The sequence below is a fragment of the Opisthocomus hoazin genome, chromosome 8 (genome assembly GCF_030867145.1).
Source record: "Opisthocomus hoazin isolate bOpiHoa1 chromosome 8, bOpiHoa1.hap1, whole genome shotgun sequence".
Lineage (NCBI taxonomy): Eukaryota > Metazoa > Chordata > Aves > Opisthocomiformes > Opisthocomidae > Opisthocomus > Opisthocomus hoazin.
The window spans coordinates 58,518,342-58,534,434 of NC_134421.1; the positions used below are offsets into that span (position 1 = coordinate 58,518,342).

Here is a 16,093-nt window from a genome sequence, read left to right on the forward strand (position 1 = left end):
AATGTGTAAATGAGAGTAGTCCTGCATTCTCTTGGAGATAAGCAGTAGTGTAAAGGTCTAGTCTGCCTTGACATGGGGAGTTGGAATGTTTTAAACCTAGAAAGATAAAAAAGGAGGAAAAATAAAAAGAAGCGTTGTTTAACTTTGAAGGTTCCTCAGGTTCACTGGGTACATTCCTAGACTGCTTTCACACTTCTCTGTGGTTCTAATCTAAGGCACTCAGACATGTTCAGAAGTGTTCATTTATAAATTTAATCATCCACTTCCCACCTAATTTATGTTGTAACTTAGAGTTTTAAGTGGAGAGGTGTGTCTGTTCTTGGAGGAACTGAAGCAGTAGGTGTTCTCAGGTCATGCTTTCCATACTTCAGGAACCTGGATTTCTGAGCATATGAAGAGCAGAGGCCATAGTTGGTTTGATTTGCAAAAATATGCAATAGTTATGGGTGTAATTGCGTAATATTTGAATGATTTGAGTTCTAGCGCAATCTAAGCTGTAGGTCTTCATTAGCCTGAAGGAAGTTGAATACACAGTTCCTGTATCCCAAGTGAATGTCACTAACAAATCCAAGACATCTGGGAAGAGGCACTCTCCAGCCCTTCTTTCAATGACAGGCCACTAGTTAGGTTAGGTCGTGAGTGCAAGATCAGGCAAAGAGCCAACAGGAGAGAACATAGAGGTCAGGAACCTCAGAGAGTGTGAAAACCTCGATTTTACTCCCTGGGTTGTGTTTTATATCTGAAATTGTCCCAAGAAAAAAGCCTAAATAGTCCAAAGAGCAGATGTTATAACATCACCTCCTTTAAAAGAAAGTGAATGTGTCCGGGAGAATGAATGTCATGGATTCAAATCTCCTTTGATCAAGGGAGATGGAGGGCTGTGTTTTCTACTTGCTGCAGTGCTATCATTACGAAGTGGCTGTTCATGAAAAATGAAGTGATACGGCCAAATTTACATAGCCAATGACAAAAGTTGAGTTTGAATAGATTTTCTTGCTGCAGTTGCCAGTCCAGCCCAGTAATCTATAATGCCCTACTGATGATGGTTTCCACAATTATAATAAATTTTGTGAAGTTTCTGCAATTCAAAATGAAAAAAAAAATTTTTTTCTTTTCTTTTCCTGGCGTACTTCTGTGTTTGATCCCTAATGTTTAGAAGTGCAATTTAAATATATGAAGTATAATTTAAATCTATTAACGTGTAGTACATCTGGAATTTCAGATCTTAGAGCAGGCTATGCTTATTCAAACATCTGGTTAGAGAAGTTTAATTATAAGGTTAATTCTTTGGGACAACGAGATGACTTCTTGCCCCTTCCTGCCCTGTGACTGAGATTCTGGAGTTCCTGGAACTGGTGCTGTGCACCTCTTTGACAGTGTCTGTGTCTAGAGAAGTGCGGTGAAGTAAATTAAATGTGTTAATCTCCAGGTTTTCTTGAGTAATAATTTTTTGATTTTCAGTTTTTCTGGTATAGTACATTACTATGACATAATCCATTGTCAAGTATTGTATGCAGAAATGTCCCTTGGAAATATCTGTAACGTCTAGATGTTTTAGCATGTTTAAAATGTTCTGTTATGCTATGTCATGCTTATCAATGTTTTGTTGCTTTTATAGATTACCTTTCTCAAGGAATAGATCTCTCTGGAATAGAAGTAATTGAAAATGACCTGCTTTTTATTGCAAGAGCTCGGCTTGAGGTGGAAAATCAAGCTAAAAGGTTGCTTGAGCAAGGTGTGGAAACTCAGGTAAAATACATTTTCTTCTTTACTTCCTTTCAAAAGTGAAGTGTAAAAGTACTCTGAGCTTCATTTCCTTCGTTTTGTGTAGTGTTGTCTAATGGAGATTAAACATTAGAGCAGTCTTACATGAGAAATTCTCACACATGAGAATATCCAAAGAAATTGGCAAAACTGGCCTTGTACAGTGTTTGCAAGAACAAAATTTTGCAGGATCCGACCCTGAAATCTGGGAGAAAGTAGGTGCTGATTTGAAGAGTTTAACTCCAAACACCGTGATAAAAGCTTGATGATTGATAGGACTTTGCATGATGCACAGTATACTACATTGCCAATGTTGCCAAGCTTTATAGATAAGTCTGAAAAATGCAGTATCTTAAAACTGGGAGAAGATTTTTACATTTTAGCTGTGTAGCAATATATTGAAATGATTTGAAAGATTTCCCATTAAAACTTTAAAGGGCATTTTAAACTTTGAGGTAAATATTCACTGGAGGGAATATCAAAATGAATATGCATAATTACATTCATCCATATTAAATGTAATTATATACATTTTTAATAACCTGGCTACGTCTATTATTTAACTATTTGTAGTATCATTAGTGCTGTCTTCTTGCCTTTTTAAAAATGCATGTTCTTTTGTCTTACTTTTTAGTATTCTTTAAAAAATAAATGTAAATCTCCATTACTACAGTAAAAAAAAAAAAATCTGGTACAAGTTCCTGTCAAATCTGGGTTTTAAATTAGAGAACGAGAATTAGAACAAGACATTTTTATGCTGTTTGTTACCAATGATTAAATTTACCTGTAAGTCAAAGTAGCATCCGTTTATATTGTTGAAGGGTGACATGAAAACAGAACATATAAAGAATGGAAAATCTCTTCATTAAATTGGCTTCGTTAGATATTGAGGATTAAAATTATCAATGTCTCAAACTTTTACTTAGACCTCTCATTTCAAGCAATTTTCTGCAGTAAAAAGGCATAATTGTGGTAAATACCTCTGGCTATTTACTAATAGGAAAATGGTAGGAAAAAATACCCAGTTTTTTTACTGGATTGCTATTCAAATGTTGAAATTCCTGGCTATTTGAGCATGTTGCCAACCTATGATTGGGCTTGTCACAAGACAGGAAGCATGTGCAGTGTTAAAGACTGAATGAAGATAGGGCTTAAGAAAAAGCAAGTGGACATTTGTTTTAAATGCAGCAAAAGTCTTCATCAGTGTGTACTCCTAGTTTTTCATGTCAGATTTGACCTCAGATAATTTTCTCTTCATATTAAGTACTAAAACGGAACTGACAAAGAAACCCTGGGGAAATCAATCCCAGTCCACTTGAAAAATAGACAGATTTATTAGGTGTTCCAGGCTGTATCCAGGTAATCAAGAGATTATTAAAGTATATGCCTGTTGTGCTTCAGCCAGAGGCCTGTTTCCAGCAAATGGAAGATTATTTGGAAGAACATTATTAGTGCTTAGTCATATCAGAAGTGGGGATGTTTTCGTGAAGAGTTGTTGGGGTATACTTCACAGGTTTGTTGTTGAATACGATTCATGGATTTAATGTTGGAAAAATAATGTGCTTTAGAAAATCTGCATGCAGGCATTGCCCAAGAAATCTAGAATTTGAAATATGACTAGCAGAGAGTATGTCTTTGATTCTTGTTATTGTAGCTGTGTGTTTTATTGACAAGCTGATTTATATCTTCCAAGCCCTGAGATTTCCCATAAGAGGGCATGGGATCTTCATCTTTTCTTCTGCATTTTGTACCACAGAATTCCTCAGATAGACAGTCTTCCTGCTAGTATCTATTCTGGTAGCCAAGTTCGTACCTTTGAGAATAGTGCATTTGTATTTGTCCAGGTGGTTCTTCAGTTATTTGGTATTCATATTTGCAATTGCAATTTTAGTTTTCACCTTTGTTTTGATCTGCAGTGTAAATAATACATGACATCAGTTGCCTATATAACAGCGAGCTGTACTTCTGTATTTCATCTAACACTTTTCAGCAATGTCTTTAAGAAGAAAGTTAGTCTCCATTTAAGAGTATTTCAGTGTCCACCTGGAAGAGAAGCAGGAAGCAGTGGAATACATAAAAACAGTAAAACTAGAAGTATCTCCTTTTAAGCAGAAGTCATTAGAATTTGGTGAATATCTTCTCCAGAATTCAGCTTTTTTTTCAGAGGTGGAAGTTACTCTAAGATAAGGAGCAGAACTAAAAAGTTTGAAGTGCCCCTTTGAACATTTTGATAGATCTACTTTGTTTAGGTAGGAAACTATTTTTGTTGTTTTGATTATTTGTTTAATGTTATATGTCACATGCTAATGAGCTGTGCCCAGATTTCCCCAAATAACCACCAGCAGTAGCACGTGGAAGCAGATACTTACCTCTAAGTGAGGCACTGTCTTTTTCTCTGCATTGTAATTCACGTTTTTATTGCATTTCCATCACTGTAGCATTTGTGTATTTGTCAGAAGAAAGGAAATCTCTCTTTCCCTCTTTGGAAGTGTGGCATTAGCTATTGACTGCTTCAGAAGTGAAGGCTTCCACTCAGGTTCGTGTTTAAAGCTGTCATCTGGGTATAAACTACAAGTGTCTGTCAGCCTGTCTAGACTTAACAGGCTTTCACAGAGCTGCCAACCATGCTTGTCTTCCTAATCCTTTTAGAAAGAGTAAGCCCTCTTTGCTCTTGTTGACAAAAGCAATACAAATCAGCAAACCTGATCAGGCAGGGGTACTAGTGGCTGTGGGCAGATTTTCTGTTCTTGTGTGTACTTTGTTACGCATTCCTAGTGTACATAGCACAGATTGATGCTTTTTCATGACCCACAGAATGGTATCAAGAAAATGGATTCAAACCCCATCCTTACTGTTTAGTCCTAACCTCTTTGGTAGCTTTCCTTCACACTGTAAGCAGGTTAATCGCAGATAGTATAGAAAGCAGGAGAGGCTGCTTAAACAGAGATACGTCAAGAACGTTATTATAGAGTCACCCTTCTAAGAGAAGACACAGCAATGTTTTCTGCTTTAAAAAGAAAAAAAGAGGTATATACACATTGTGCAACTGCCTGAAACATCCCCAGCATTTCTTTTGCTCACAGGATGAACCCTAGGCAGAGTAATCTAGATTTGCTCTTGACACCACTTCACCCCTTTATTCAACAGCAGTATATTGTGTGAAGCAGATCTGAATAATAAGAAATTACTCGTAACAAGAGAAATCTGTTAAGATTACCATAGCTCAGTTCCAGGTAGAACAGTTTTGCCAGACACAGCGTTGTAGCTGCTATACTTACAAAGAAGAAAATTTTCTCTGCAACTTAGCTCACGCTACAAACACTTTCTGCTTTTTATTGTCATACTTTGTGTGAGACTTTCCTCTTACAGCTGAGGATGCCCAAACTTAGTTCCATCAGGTAATGGTAAGGTTGGTAGCATTAGGAGCCAGGCTGTCTGTGTGCAGAAGAGAGGTGCATTTCCATTTCCTCCATCCTGACACCTCGGAAGAGGTAGCCCTAGTTCTGAGCTAAGTTCACTGCTTTAACGCCGGAATGGGTCTGCTCTACGTAAGAAAAATGTATTTTCGCACGTATGTACTCGTATGTGCGAAATGGGTTAAGAACCTATGCTCTTGCTTTTGGTGTTACTGATACAAACTTTAGTAATTAGTTAGGATAATGGTGAGGTTGTTTAAAATACAAAATATGCAGTTAGATCAAACAAGATAAGGTGTGGAGATGAGAGTAGAACTCAGATTTCCTTGAGTTTGTACCTTAAATACAGTTCGTCCTCTGTGTGTTACAGAAACATTCTGTATCTTTGACCGCAGATAGTAAAAATTTTCCTTGTTTGTCTCCTGGAGTGATCTACAGATGTCTGACTGGTTTTCTAAGGAAAATTTTGGATAAATTATGTGACGTTTGTTGCTCAGTTTCCCTTATTTAAGGCGTGGGCAAATTTATTTTCCTGCCTAGCACGGATCTGGAGAGAGTTAAATTCACTGATAATTCACTGAAATTTTTCTGGGGATCATGTAGTGAAGTTTACTGATCGTGTTAGAGAAAGCAAAAAATAAGTGTAAGCTTAATGACTATTCTAATAACTTAATAACTATCAAATGAATGTTAAATTGTGTCTGCAGTTTTTTTTAATCCAGAGACTTTTTTTTTCCCAAACTGAAGAGCTTTACTAATTATAACCTCACAGAATAAAGAAGAGGGAAAAAAACCTCTACAGAAATAAATCCTAAGTTCTACTTCTGCAAGATGTTCAAGTGCTAGATTTCTATACACAGGATAAATGTATAAACAACACAATCTGAACAGAAATGTCTCTGTTAATTTCTGTGTAACATCTTTATGCTATTGTCATTTTGACCATGTTTGGGGCCATTTTGAATTTTCATATTATAACTCACTGAGTAGAATTTGATTTGTGAGTTTTTCTGTTTTGTATTCTTTTTCATACTGAACCTTTCCTCTAAGTTGTCGTCTCTGGGACAAGTACAGAATTCTTTTTTCTCATTAAAAATTTTTAAGTAGATGTATATGCATAATTGTTCTTGACTAACGCTATTTAGCGCCAGTGAAAAGTGATGGGAGGATGAGGTATGTGCATAATTAACCAGTTGTCTGGAGGTGATTATCAAGAAGTTGCTCAATTTATCTCAGTTCAGGGTTCCCTAAGCTAGGTGCTTATGTAGTACATCTTGCAATGGTATGGCAAAATTGGTGAAATTAATCTGAAATCTTTCATAGACCAACATTTAGTCTCGTGTCAAGGGTCTCTAACAATAGGTCATCTTTGTTATCCCCAAGGGTTCGGAGGGGAAAGTATGCACATAATTGACCATTTTTCCAGACATGATCATCAAGAAGTTGCATAATTTATTTCATTTCAGAGTCCTCTGAGCTGAGTGCTTATGTAGTACAACTTGCAGTGTTACAACGAGATTGGTGAAATTAATCTTAAATCCTTCATAGGACATTGATAATCTAATGTTGAGGATCTTAAACAATACATGCTCTTTATTATCTTGTGGCAGCATTTTTCAGTTGTGCAAATTCACTTGGAGGTGTTTGAAATATTCAGATATTAAGAATTGCTGACATTGGGCTCTATTTTTCAGTATTTTGGTGAAAGTTGTGAAAAGATGATAAAGTTGCTTTCTTGAGTTACTTCTAATTATTATTGCCAAAGGCATGGATGGCTCTTGCAGCACTACTGTCTGGGCAAGGTCCTGTGCTCTGGAGTTTTTCATTTTCAGTCTGGCGTGCTTTAGCAAAGTATACATTTCACTGAAACATCCATTTTTCTAGGTTAATTCATGATATTTTAACACCTTGATTTAAATCAAAGTATGCTTGCTAGTTTTGCTGGTTTAGTGTCATCTTCAGATTTGAATGCTTTGTAGTAAAATGGGCTGTGTGAGTGTATGAATATACTGTCTAAAGTTGTCGGCTACGTGAAAAGCTTGACAGTAGAATGAAGTCTAACGCCATAGGAGAATGTCACTGCACGTGTCCCACGTTAGTGTAGTGGGCCTCTTAATGTTTATCTTTAGTTAATTTAGCTCAGGATGTGTTACGTTGCTGACACTGATGTACTGTGCTAGTCAAAAGAAAAATTTTAACTTCCAGATGTTTTTGCCTGCCCTTTGCTGCTTGTACATATTAGCTATCATATTTTGTCATACCTTTTAAACAGTATAAGCCTTTACATACTTCAGAATGTCAGTGGAATTGATTGCCATTATGTAGGTGTACATAACTGCATATGTATGCATATTTACAAAAGGATCATTATAATAGCAAATAAAGTAGAAAAATAGGAGAAAAGAACCCCTCCAATCTGGCACAGAACCAATCATCTTTTTATACATGTACTGTAAGTTACCCTTATGAAAAGTCGGGAAAAACTAGAGTTGAAATGCTACCCAGAGTATACATTTTGTTTTTAAGTCAAAGTGTAGTCATTGCTTTTTTCCTTTCTTTTTTTTTTTTGTTCTGACATTTATTTCTATTTTGAAAGCTAGAAGTTTGAATTTAACCTCATCACTGTCAAAAATTCAACTAATATAGTACACTTTAGGCAGTAGATGTTATGTTTCCTTATTATTCCGCAATCTGGATTCCCTGGAGGAGATCCTGATGGAAACTAGACTGAGACAGCTATCTCATAGTAAGGTGATTGACTACAATATGATATAGAAATGGAAGGTATTTTTGATTATTCAGTCTGAAGTCAATTACTTGAATCTAGAGTAAGAAGACTGAAGTATTATCTGTAAAAAGGAAAACTTGAACCTGTTTGCTACTTTTGGCATAGAGTGCGGGTGGTAGCTATAGTTAACTTCAAATCATCTAGTCTTGCTTCGTGAAGAAAAACAATGAGATCCAAAGCTTTTTATTTAAATTCATGTTAGCCACCCATTTTACTGCTTTTTGTAATTCTAATGTGGATAGAGAAGACTTATTTCAACATGTTATAGCTGTCAGATTGGCTTTCATTGTGAGAGATCACAATGGCATTTGAGTCTGTTTAATTAAAATCCTACTAGCTCATACTGTTTCTGGTTTTTCTTTTGCAACAGTTCTGTATGCACATAGAGAATTTTCACTTTAGGTTTTTATACATCTTTACAAGTTTTACTCTATCCTAACCTTTAAGTTTGTTTGTCACAGAAACATACTCATGTTGCATTATTCAATTTTGTTTTTCATCTTCAATGTTATGGTTGTGGTTTTCATGATCTTGTTAACTTGCTAAATCAGATTCCTTCATCTGGCCATCTGGTGCATGGCACTACTGAAGGAGTTTTTGATAAATCTAAATTATTTCTTCCTTAAACTATTATGTGTTAAGATGTGATATAGCAACGTGTGGCTCATCTAACCAACCAAAAAATATCTTCCAAGTATGTGTTAGTTATAACCTACATCTGAATGGTAAATTTCATGGGGATTAACCAAACCTCATGAAATTTTCCCTTCACTGTTCTGGTCTAAAAAGAGTTCATTTTATCCTGAAGTATGATCTAATGGAACTGAAGTGTTAACCGTGCTTCAGTAATTCAAAATCACCAAGCTAAACACTAAGCATGAATTTATACCTCTGAACTATGGATTAAAATAAACTACAGATTTCTCTGCAACATAATCGGCTGATACTGATATAACCTAGCATATCCTTTCAGTTTCCATAGGAACAGATGATAGAATGTTTTGAATCTTGGAATAGCTAAAATGAATGTCTGGCTTCAATATAGTTCACTTTTATTTTGCAGCTTGCAACCTCTGCATGTAAGGGCTAAAAATGTGCATAAAAAAAGAAAGGTGGTATATTGACATAACACATATTAAAATGTTTTTAGTAGCAGTAGTGATAATAACCACAACAATAATCATGATGATAATACAATTACTGTAAGGTGTTTCTGTGCATAATTCTTTAGGTATTAGCTCTGCGTTTTGTTCTACAGGTGCAAAAAGTATTTCCAAATCCATAGGAAAAGAGAAACTATTAATTATTCCTATGTGTTAATACCTCTTTCAATGTTTTACAACAACAGAAAAATATGTCTTGTAGGTCATCTCATTGCTTCATCTCACTGTGTTGCCCTGTATGGGTGTATTTTCTCATTGGAACCATTTGTACAACACAGGAAAGAACATCCTGTAGCCATAAAAAAAAACCCAGCAAAATATTAGTGGCATATACAGTTGTGTTATATAGGTGACTATGGCAAAAGATTATAATCCATGAACAGGCAAGGACACATGCTAGCTGTAGTAGTACTTGTTTTATTAGACATTTGGCATCTCTTCTTAACAGGTCATGTTACTAAATCAGAGGAGATATGCCTTGAGTGTAAAAACATTAACAAGGTTTAAAAGATATCTCTTTGTTGGAGATTAATGGATATGTAACTCCAATACTGATGTAGGGGGAAAATATGGAGGCCTCATTAACAAACCATTAGGAATCTAAGTGCCTGTAACCTGAGGCCTCGCGAATGCAGGTAGAAATGATAACGTGCGACTGACTGCTCAGTACTTGGTCTCTTTCCATTTCTTGTAACTCCAGCATTTAAGATACTTGATCTTTAAAACATTTTGTATGTGGAAATTAGGATGGTACTGAAAGCAAAAACGAAAATAAAAACCAAAAAGAAAAATGAAGCAAAATGAGGAAGAAGTAGCAAGTTAACCTGTGTTAGTTTCTGTTTGCAGTGCAGCAGGTTTTTGGTCTGCGAATGGAGCTACACTTTGCTAATATAGATCAAATAGTAACTTTTTCAAATATCCTAATTCCAGGATTATTTTCAGCTACCATTAATATATAAGACTTGTGAGAGCGGTAGTTATTGGAACATAAGGGCAAGTTTAACAGCAACGTTTTGAAAATAGAAGGATTTTCAAATTAATATGTAGGGCTTTCCTGCTCAGTATTAGAAAATGATTTACTGTTGTAAATGTGCACATGTTACTTTCTGAATATTGATCCTCTTTTATTAATGGTTCTGGTTTGCACTTTTGCAGCATCCGTTAGAAAATCCTCACAAACAGGTTTTCTTTTTTGTGAGGAGATAGTATTTGGAAGTATTTATATATACACGTATCGTTTATTATTATTGCATTTATTGTATCATTCTAGTATATTATTATTATATTTATATTATAGATTATTATACTTATACATTAATATATTTATATCCCATATTATTATATTTATATTATATGTTAGGGGCTATGATTCAGGTTATGGTTTCAACAAAACCTTCAAATTTAATTAGGCCCAGATTAGAGAAGTTTTTTTTTTCCTGTCTTTTGGATTTTTTTCTTCACATCATATTAAAACAGAGAACTAAGAAATGAAATGATCATTGTTTCCCAGATTTGGATTGCCTGACTACCTCCATGGGGTGATGGTGATGGCAACAGCTTCTATCGTGATACCTAGACATGTAGGTGTTCAGAGTTAGGGCACACTGCCTTCCTGTCTTCCTCCATCCTTCACTTGGGTACCATTATAATTCCATTGTCCTAGGCCTCAGAATGCCTTCAGAAGCATCCAGATTAAGAAGTCCCCTCACACTGGCCATCTTGCTGTCATACCTCTGTTGATTCCTGGACTGTGACCCCAGCTGAACCTGCCACCTGCGAGCCCTGTATTTGTGTCTGAAATGCTCCCGCAGCTCACCCCATGGCTTGGGCGAGCACCCCAGAACCGGGAGCTGCTTCCTCCTCTGCTGCTGTGTCCCCTGTACCTCGCTGGAGGAGGGATTGGCTCAGGGCTTTGGGTGGCTTGGCCAAGAGGTTGATGTATCTTATTGGTCATCCGTTAATGCCCTTGACTATTAATTGTACGTCTGCTGGACACGTGTCTGCAGAGTCCTTTTTGTCAAACTGCAAAGCAGACAGCCCCAGTGAGATGTTGTGAACAGCAAATGAAGCATGAAACAGCCTTCCCTTTTCCCTTCCCTCGGTGGCAGGTGGCACACCGTGGTGTAAGGAGTTCATAATTAGTTGGTGTGAGGCATAGGCTAAAAAGCACCGACTTCAAACAAATATTGAAAATAGCAGAAAGCAGGAGACTGCATTATGAGGAAAAACCTGCTTGGGTAGACACATACATATTTAATCAGACTTCAATAATACATGTAATATTAATGTGATACATATGATAATACAAGTGTTTAGTAATGTTTTTGGCTGAAATTCTAATAACTAATTGGGAATTGTTGCCTTTTTTTAATGTCGTAAAATTCCTTGGGAAGAGGTGGAATTAAGTAAATAATAACATTACTGCAACTGTTTGCTATACATATTTAACTGAAAACAGTTTAGTCCTTAAAGTCATTAAGCTTTTATTAACTGAAAACGGTGTCTGCTTTTCCACAAATATTTTTGTGCCATGACCTCTTTCAATGCTTTTCCCAGAGAATCCACAGCTATCTGAACTGTCATTTTTTCCTTTACCTTTTTTCTGCTGACAAGGTGCTGCTTTATGTTTGCTAGTCTGAATAAAAAAAAAAAAAGACAGCTGCAACAAATGGAAAAAAATGCAGCTTTATGTTAAAAAAACAACAAAAAAAACCATTGCAGTTTTCTAAGTTTCATAATAGTTTAAATGTTTGTGATATTTTGTTAAACTGGTAAATTTGTATCTTACCTTTCTAATTTGACTGAGTTTTATAATGCGGTAAAAATCCTCAAGTTTTCATTAAATGGACTTTGAAGAATTTTGGTAGCAACTCTTTTACAAGCTCTTTAACAAAGCGTGGTATTTCTTCATCTACAATAAGGTGAAGATCGTTTAAGCAATTATTCGGATAATCAGTAACTTAAATGCTGAGGCAGGTCTGTTATTTCTGCTGGGTAAACATGTTGGGACTGCAGAAGAAAGGAAAGCGTGATAATGTTTTTAAGAGATCTCATGCCAGAGATCCAAATGTGCAGATTTTTGCAGGTCCGCATGATTCGTTTTCAGACATGTGGTTTTGCTCTGTGTATGGTGTGCTTTCCAGAGTGAAAGGCTTTATAACGCAGCAGGGAGCGATGAATTCCTTGGTGGATGCTGTTGGGAAAACAGGACTACTCGGGAAGCACCTGAGTGTGCGTTCTAGAAGCCCACGTGTTAGGAAGCATCTCTACAGCGTAATAGAGATAACATAGTAGCAAAGATGGCCGTGAGAGTTTTGTTTAATCTAGCCAGAATTAGTTCATGCCAAAATATATCCCTTGTACTCTGGTTGCTGAACCATGCTGAAGCACATACTGCTGTTTCTGCCTCTGTTAGTCTTAAGGAACGTAAGCATGGAAGCGTGTGCCCACGCCGCAAGCTAGATGGGCAGCGTGTTGATATTTTCGTTCCACTCTCTTTGATCGTAAAGCATACACGTAACAATGGTTACTGGGTGCTGATACATATTCCCTTCTCCAGAGCTCAGATGGTGCTTATTTTTGTGCGACTCTTTGCCTCCAGGAGTGGGGAAGAAGGCAAGCTGGAAGATGAACGAAGCTCAGTCTTTCCCCCTCCCTCCTCCAACACTGTGTGTGAGCAAAGCTAAAATGTATATGCATTTGTTGAAGAATGTGTGCCGGAGTAGGAGTTACCGGCGAGGAGGATGGGAGGGTGCCATATGTTCTCCTGCACTGCAGGTTTTACTATTCCCTGGAGACTTGTTCTGAAATCCTGTTGATTTCTTGTCCAAAAAAATTTATTGTCTTGCAGTACTTGGTCAGTCTTGTGGAAGATTTGGCTGTTACTGCTTAGTATGGCTATCTTTGGAGTTACTGGGACGTGAGCACTGACTTATTTGAGGAAAGCCTGAGTCACCTTGTTGTTTGTTATTACTGTTAGATGAAGGTTTTTCCTGAATTCACATCTAGGTCAGTATTTATTGATTATTATTCTTGGTTTTTTGGGTACTGCATGTTGAAAACTGTGTTCCTGAAGTACATATGTATCACCCAATAGAAACCTTTGGTATGACATTAATGTTATTCAGTTGCTTTTTGCTGCAGATTTTTTTTTTTCTGCCTAAGGAGATGTTAATGCATGAAGCCTTTTTCATTCTGTCTTTCTACTTGACTCTTGTTTTATCCCCTTTGAAAGTGATAACTAGGACTCTGAGTTTCAGAGGCCTTTGCAAATAAATACAAGCAAACTTTCTGCATACTGATGACTTTTTCAGTTGCTGTGTTGCTACAGGCCATTATTCTATACATCTGGAAAATTCATTCCCCTTAATTTAGCATCAGCACTTCCACCACTCCTTAGAATTAAACTTCACCTTCCTCCTGATCAAGGATATTTTTCTCCTTAATACCAAGTAGCATTCTTCATGGAGACCTTCTAACAGTGTTATCATATGCAGCGCAGTGGGAAAGCATCACTGTGTTGAGTTTATGTTGCTTCAGTGTGGGTTATAAAAGAGTCATAAAATGAATGAATTCATAGGCTTCTACAGTGGATAAAGAAACGTTGTGCTCATGTAGTCTGGCCTCTGTAGTGCTGGGCGCAGACTTAAATTCATTAGACGGTAAACTGTAAGGTGTGAAGAATAATAACTACTATGAACTGCAAATTACATTCTAAAGCAGGGGATTTGATAACTAGCTAACTTTTATTGGACTGACCAGTCTTGAATTTTTAAAGAAATTGCATAGCTGTGTAAATAAAGTAGTCTTTGCTCTGAGGTGGTCGACACAGCAAAGCTGCTGCAAAAATAAAGTGGGTCTTTGAAATAAAGCTCTGGACTGTGAACATCTGAAAACTGATCTCATGCTTATTACTTTAAAATGCAAAGTTGTTTGTAATCAGGTCTATATTTATACTTTGTGATCTCTATTCGGCTTAGAAATCTTACAGTTTTGTAGAGCATCTTTGGGATTTTCTGTGCAGAGAAGGTAAGTTTTAGCATAGCTTTTACTTCTGTTCAGAGATTTTTTTTTCCTAATTCTAAAAGAAGTGGTAAGAACTTTTGAAAAATGTTAGGTTGTTGGCTTTAAAAAGCAACACAATAGATTAGCTCTTTAGTTTAAAACTGAAGTCTTTTTCCTTACACTGGAAATAGCTCATATATTGTGCCTTGATAGTTGTATATGGAGGAGGGAACTTAATCCTACATCTTGATAAATAACTGTACATAGATACAATTTCTCTTACACACTGAACTCCTCCTGTAAAGACTATTTCCATTGCATCTGTATACAATTTTTATGAACAAGTTATTGATTCTCTTTTTTGTCTTGAAAATTATACTGGTAAATATAGTGTGCCCCAGATAAAAGTACTAAATGTTCTGAAACACTGTCATGTTTTTTCACACTTAATACTATTATGCATTCCAATTCCTGTAAGGGATGTTTGCATCTTTGTTTTCTGTAACACATTGTGGCCTTATTTATATTTCATGGTAGTTAAGTTCACAGTTTATGTGTCATTCAAACAAAGGAAAATACTAGGGGGACAGCAGCTGATTTTTAATAATGGATGAGGAAGTGAATTGTAATTGCAGTAGTTTTCCTAAAGCCATTGTAGTTAAGGGTCTCTGTCAACAATCCCTTTGAATCTTTTATACATACGGAAGTTTTTTACCTTGGTTCTGGGTATTCAGAGAAGGTCTGGTAAAACTAGTTTCTATTTTGATTTAGAGTTCAGAATCCATTTTCCATTTACCTTCCATCTTGTAGGCCTCTGTCTTAAAGTTGGCGTGATTATGCACAAGGCAGGAGTCAAGAAAGAATTTGACCCCTAAGTCGTGGCCATTCTGCTCTGCATCTGCTCTGCAGATTCTGGGCAAGATCAAGCAACTAATGCTATTTGTCATAATCTTTTAGTGTTCATTTCTACCTCTGGGTTTGTGGGTTGCTTGGGGGGTGGAGGGGGGACTAACTTAAAATTGAGGTTCTAGTTATTGTCTTCGTCTCATGCATTAGACCAAGTTGTTCACTGGTGTCAACTAGCACATCTCTTTTGTAGCCAGAAACTGCTGTGCAGGTTCATAGGAGTGGAGACTTTGACACAGAATTAGTGAAAATCTGGTGCCATGTGTGATTTTAAAAATGTTCTAGGAATGTTATTTTAACTGAGAATTTATTGAATTTTCTCACTGAGGATCATTATTGTTCCTGTTTTTAAGTCATGGGGAGTTTTCATACAAACTGTAGTGTAAGTGTGTATAGACTTTTGCATAGCATCCAGTTATGCAGCAGCATCACGTGTGAAACTTAGATTGGAGCACTAGGCATATTGTAGCAGTCAGCCAGTAATGGGGAGAGGTAGTCTTTTTTTTATCCCCCTGAGCAGGATAAAATTTACAGACTAGTGATATAAGCACTTTCTTAATGTTTTTAATTAACGACAGAGATCTTTTAAAAAAAAGTACATGCCTCTAAACCACAGAAACCTCACGTTGATTGGAAGTGGAATTTGTATTCCATATGCCTTAATATGGCGTTTCAGTTTGTACAGACAACAGTGTATTTCCTTTGTGAATTCTAGGCTTGTCCACCTGTAGAAGTTGTGTGCCATGATGGTTTATGGTTATCTGCAAATGTTAATAATCCTGTCATCTCTTCTACCATTTTCAGGTCCATAAGTGAGAATGTTGAGTCGTACCAGAGTTAGGACAGATGAAGGGAGACGTAGGTGTTCAAGTGTCATACCCTTTCGGTTTTGAGGTGAATCATATAAATACTCTTTGTGTAGGGTTATCCCACCCTATTCTTTATGCTCACTTTATGCAGTTCAATCTAGACTGTGTTTTCTTGGCTTACTTAAGAGAAAGTCACTTAAAATAGTGTCAGCCTTGCTTCAAATCAAAACATATTATATCTCC

The 16,093-nt window shown here is 36.5% G+C and overlaps 1 protein-coding gene across 1 annotated transcript in view; it reads left to right on the forward strand.

Moving 5' to 3' along the window:
* The window catches only part of COG5 (component of oligomeric golgi complex 5), a 193,519-nt gene that overhangs the window by 84,670 nt on the left and 92,756 nt on the right, over positions 1–16,093 (forward strand). Inside the window, exon 7 of the mRNA XM_075429285.1 lies at positions 1,619–1,749. Within this exon, the coding sequence (XP_075285400.1) occupies positions 1,619–1,749 (131 nt within the window). The remainder of the gene's footprint in view (positions 1–1,618; positions 1,750–16,093) is intronic.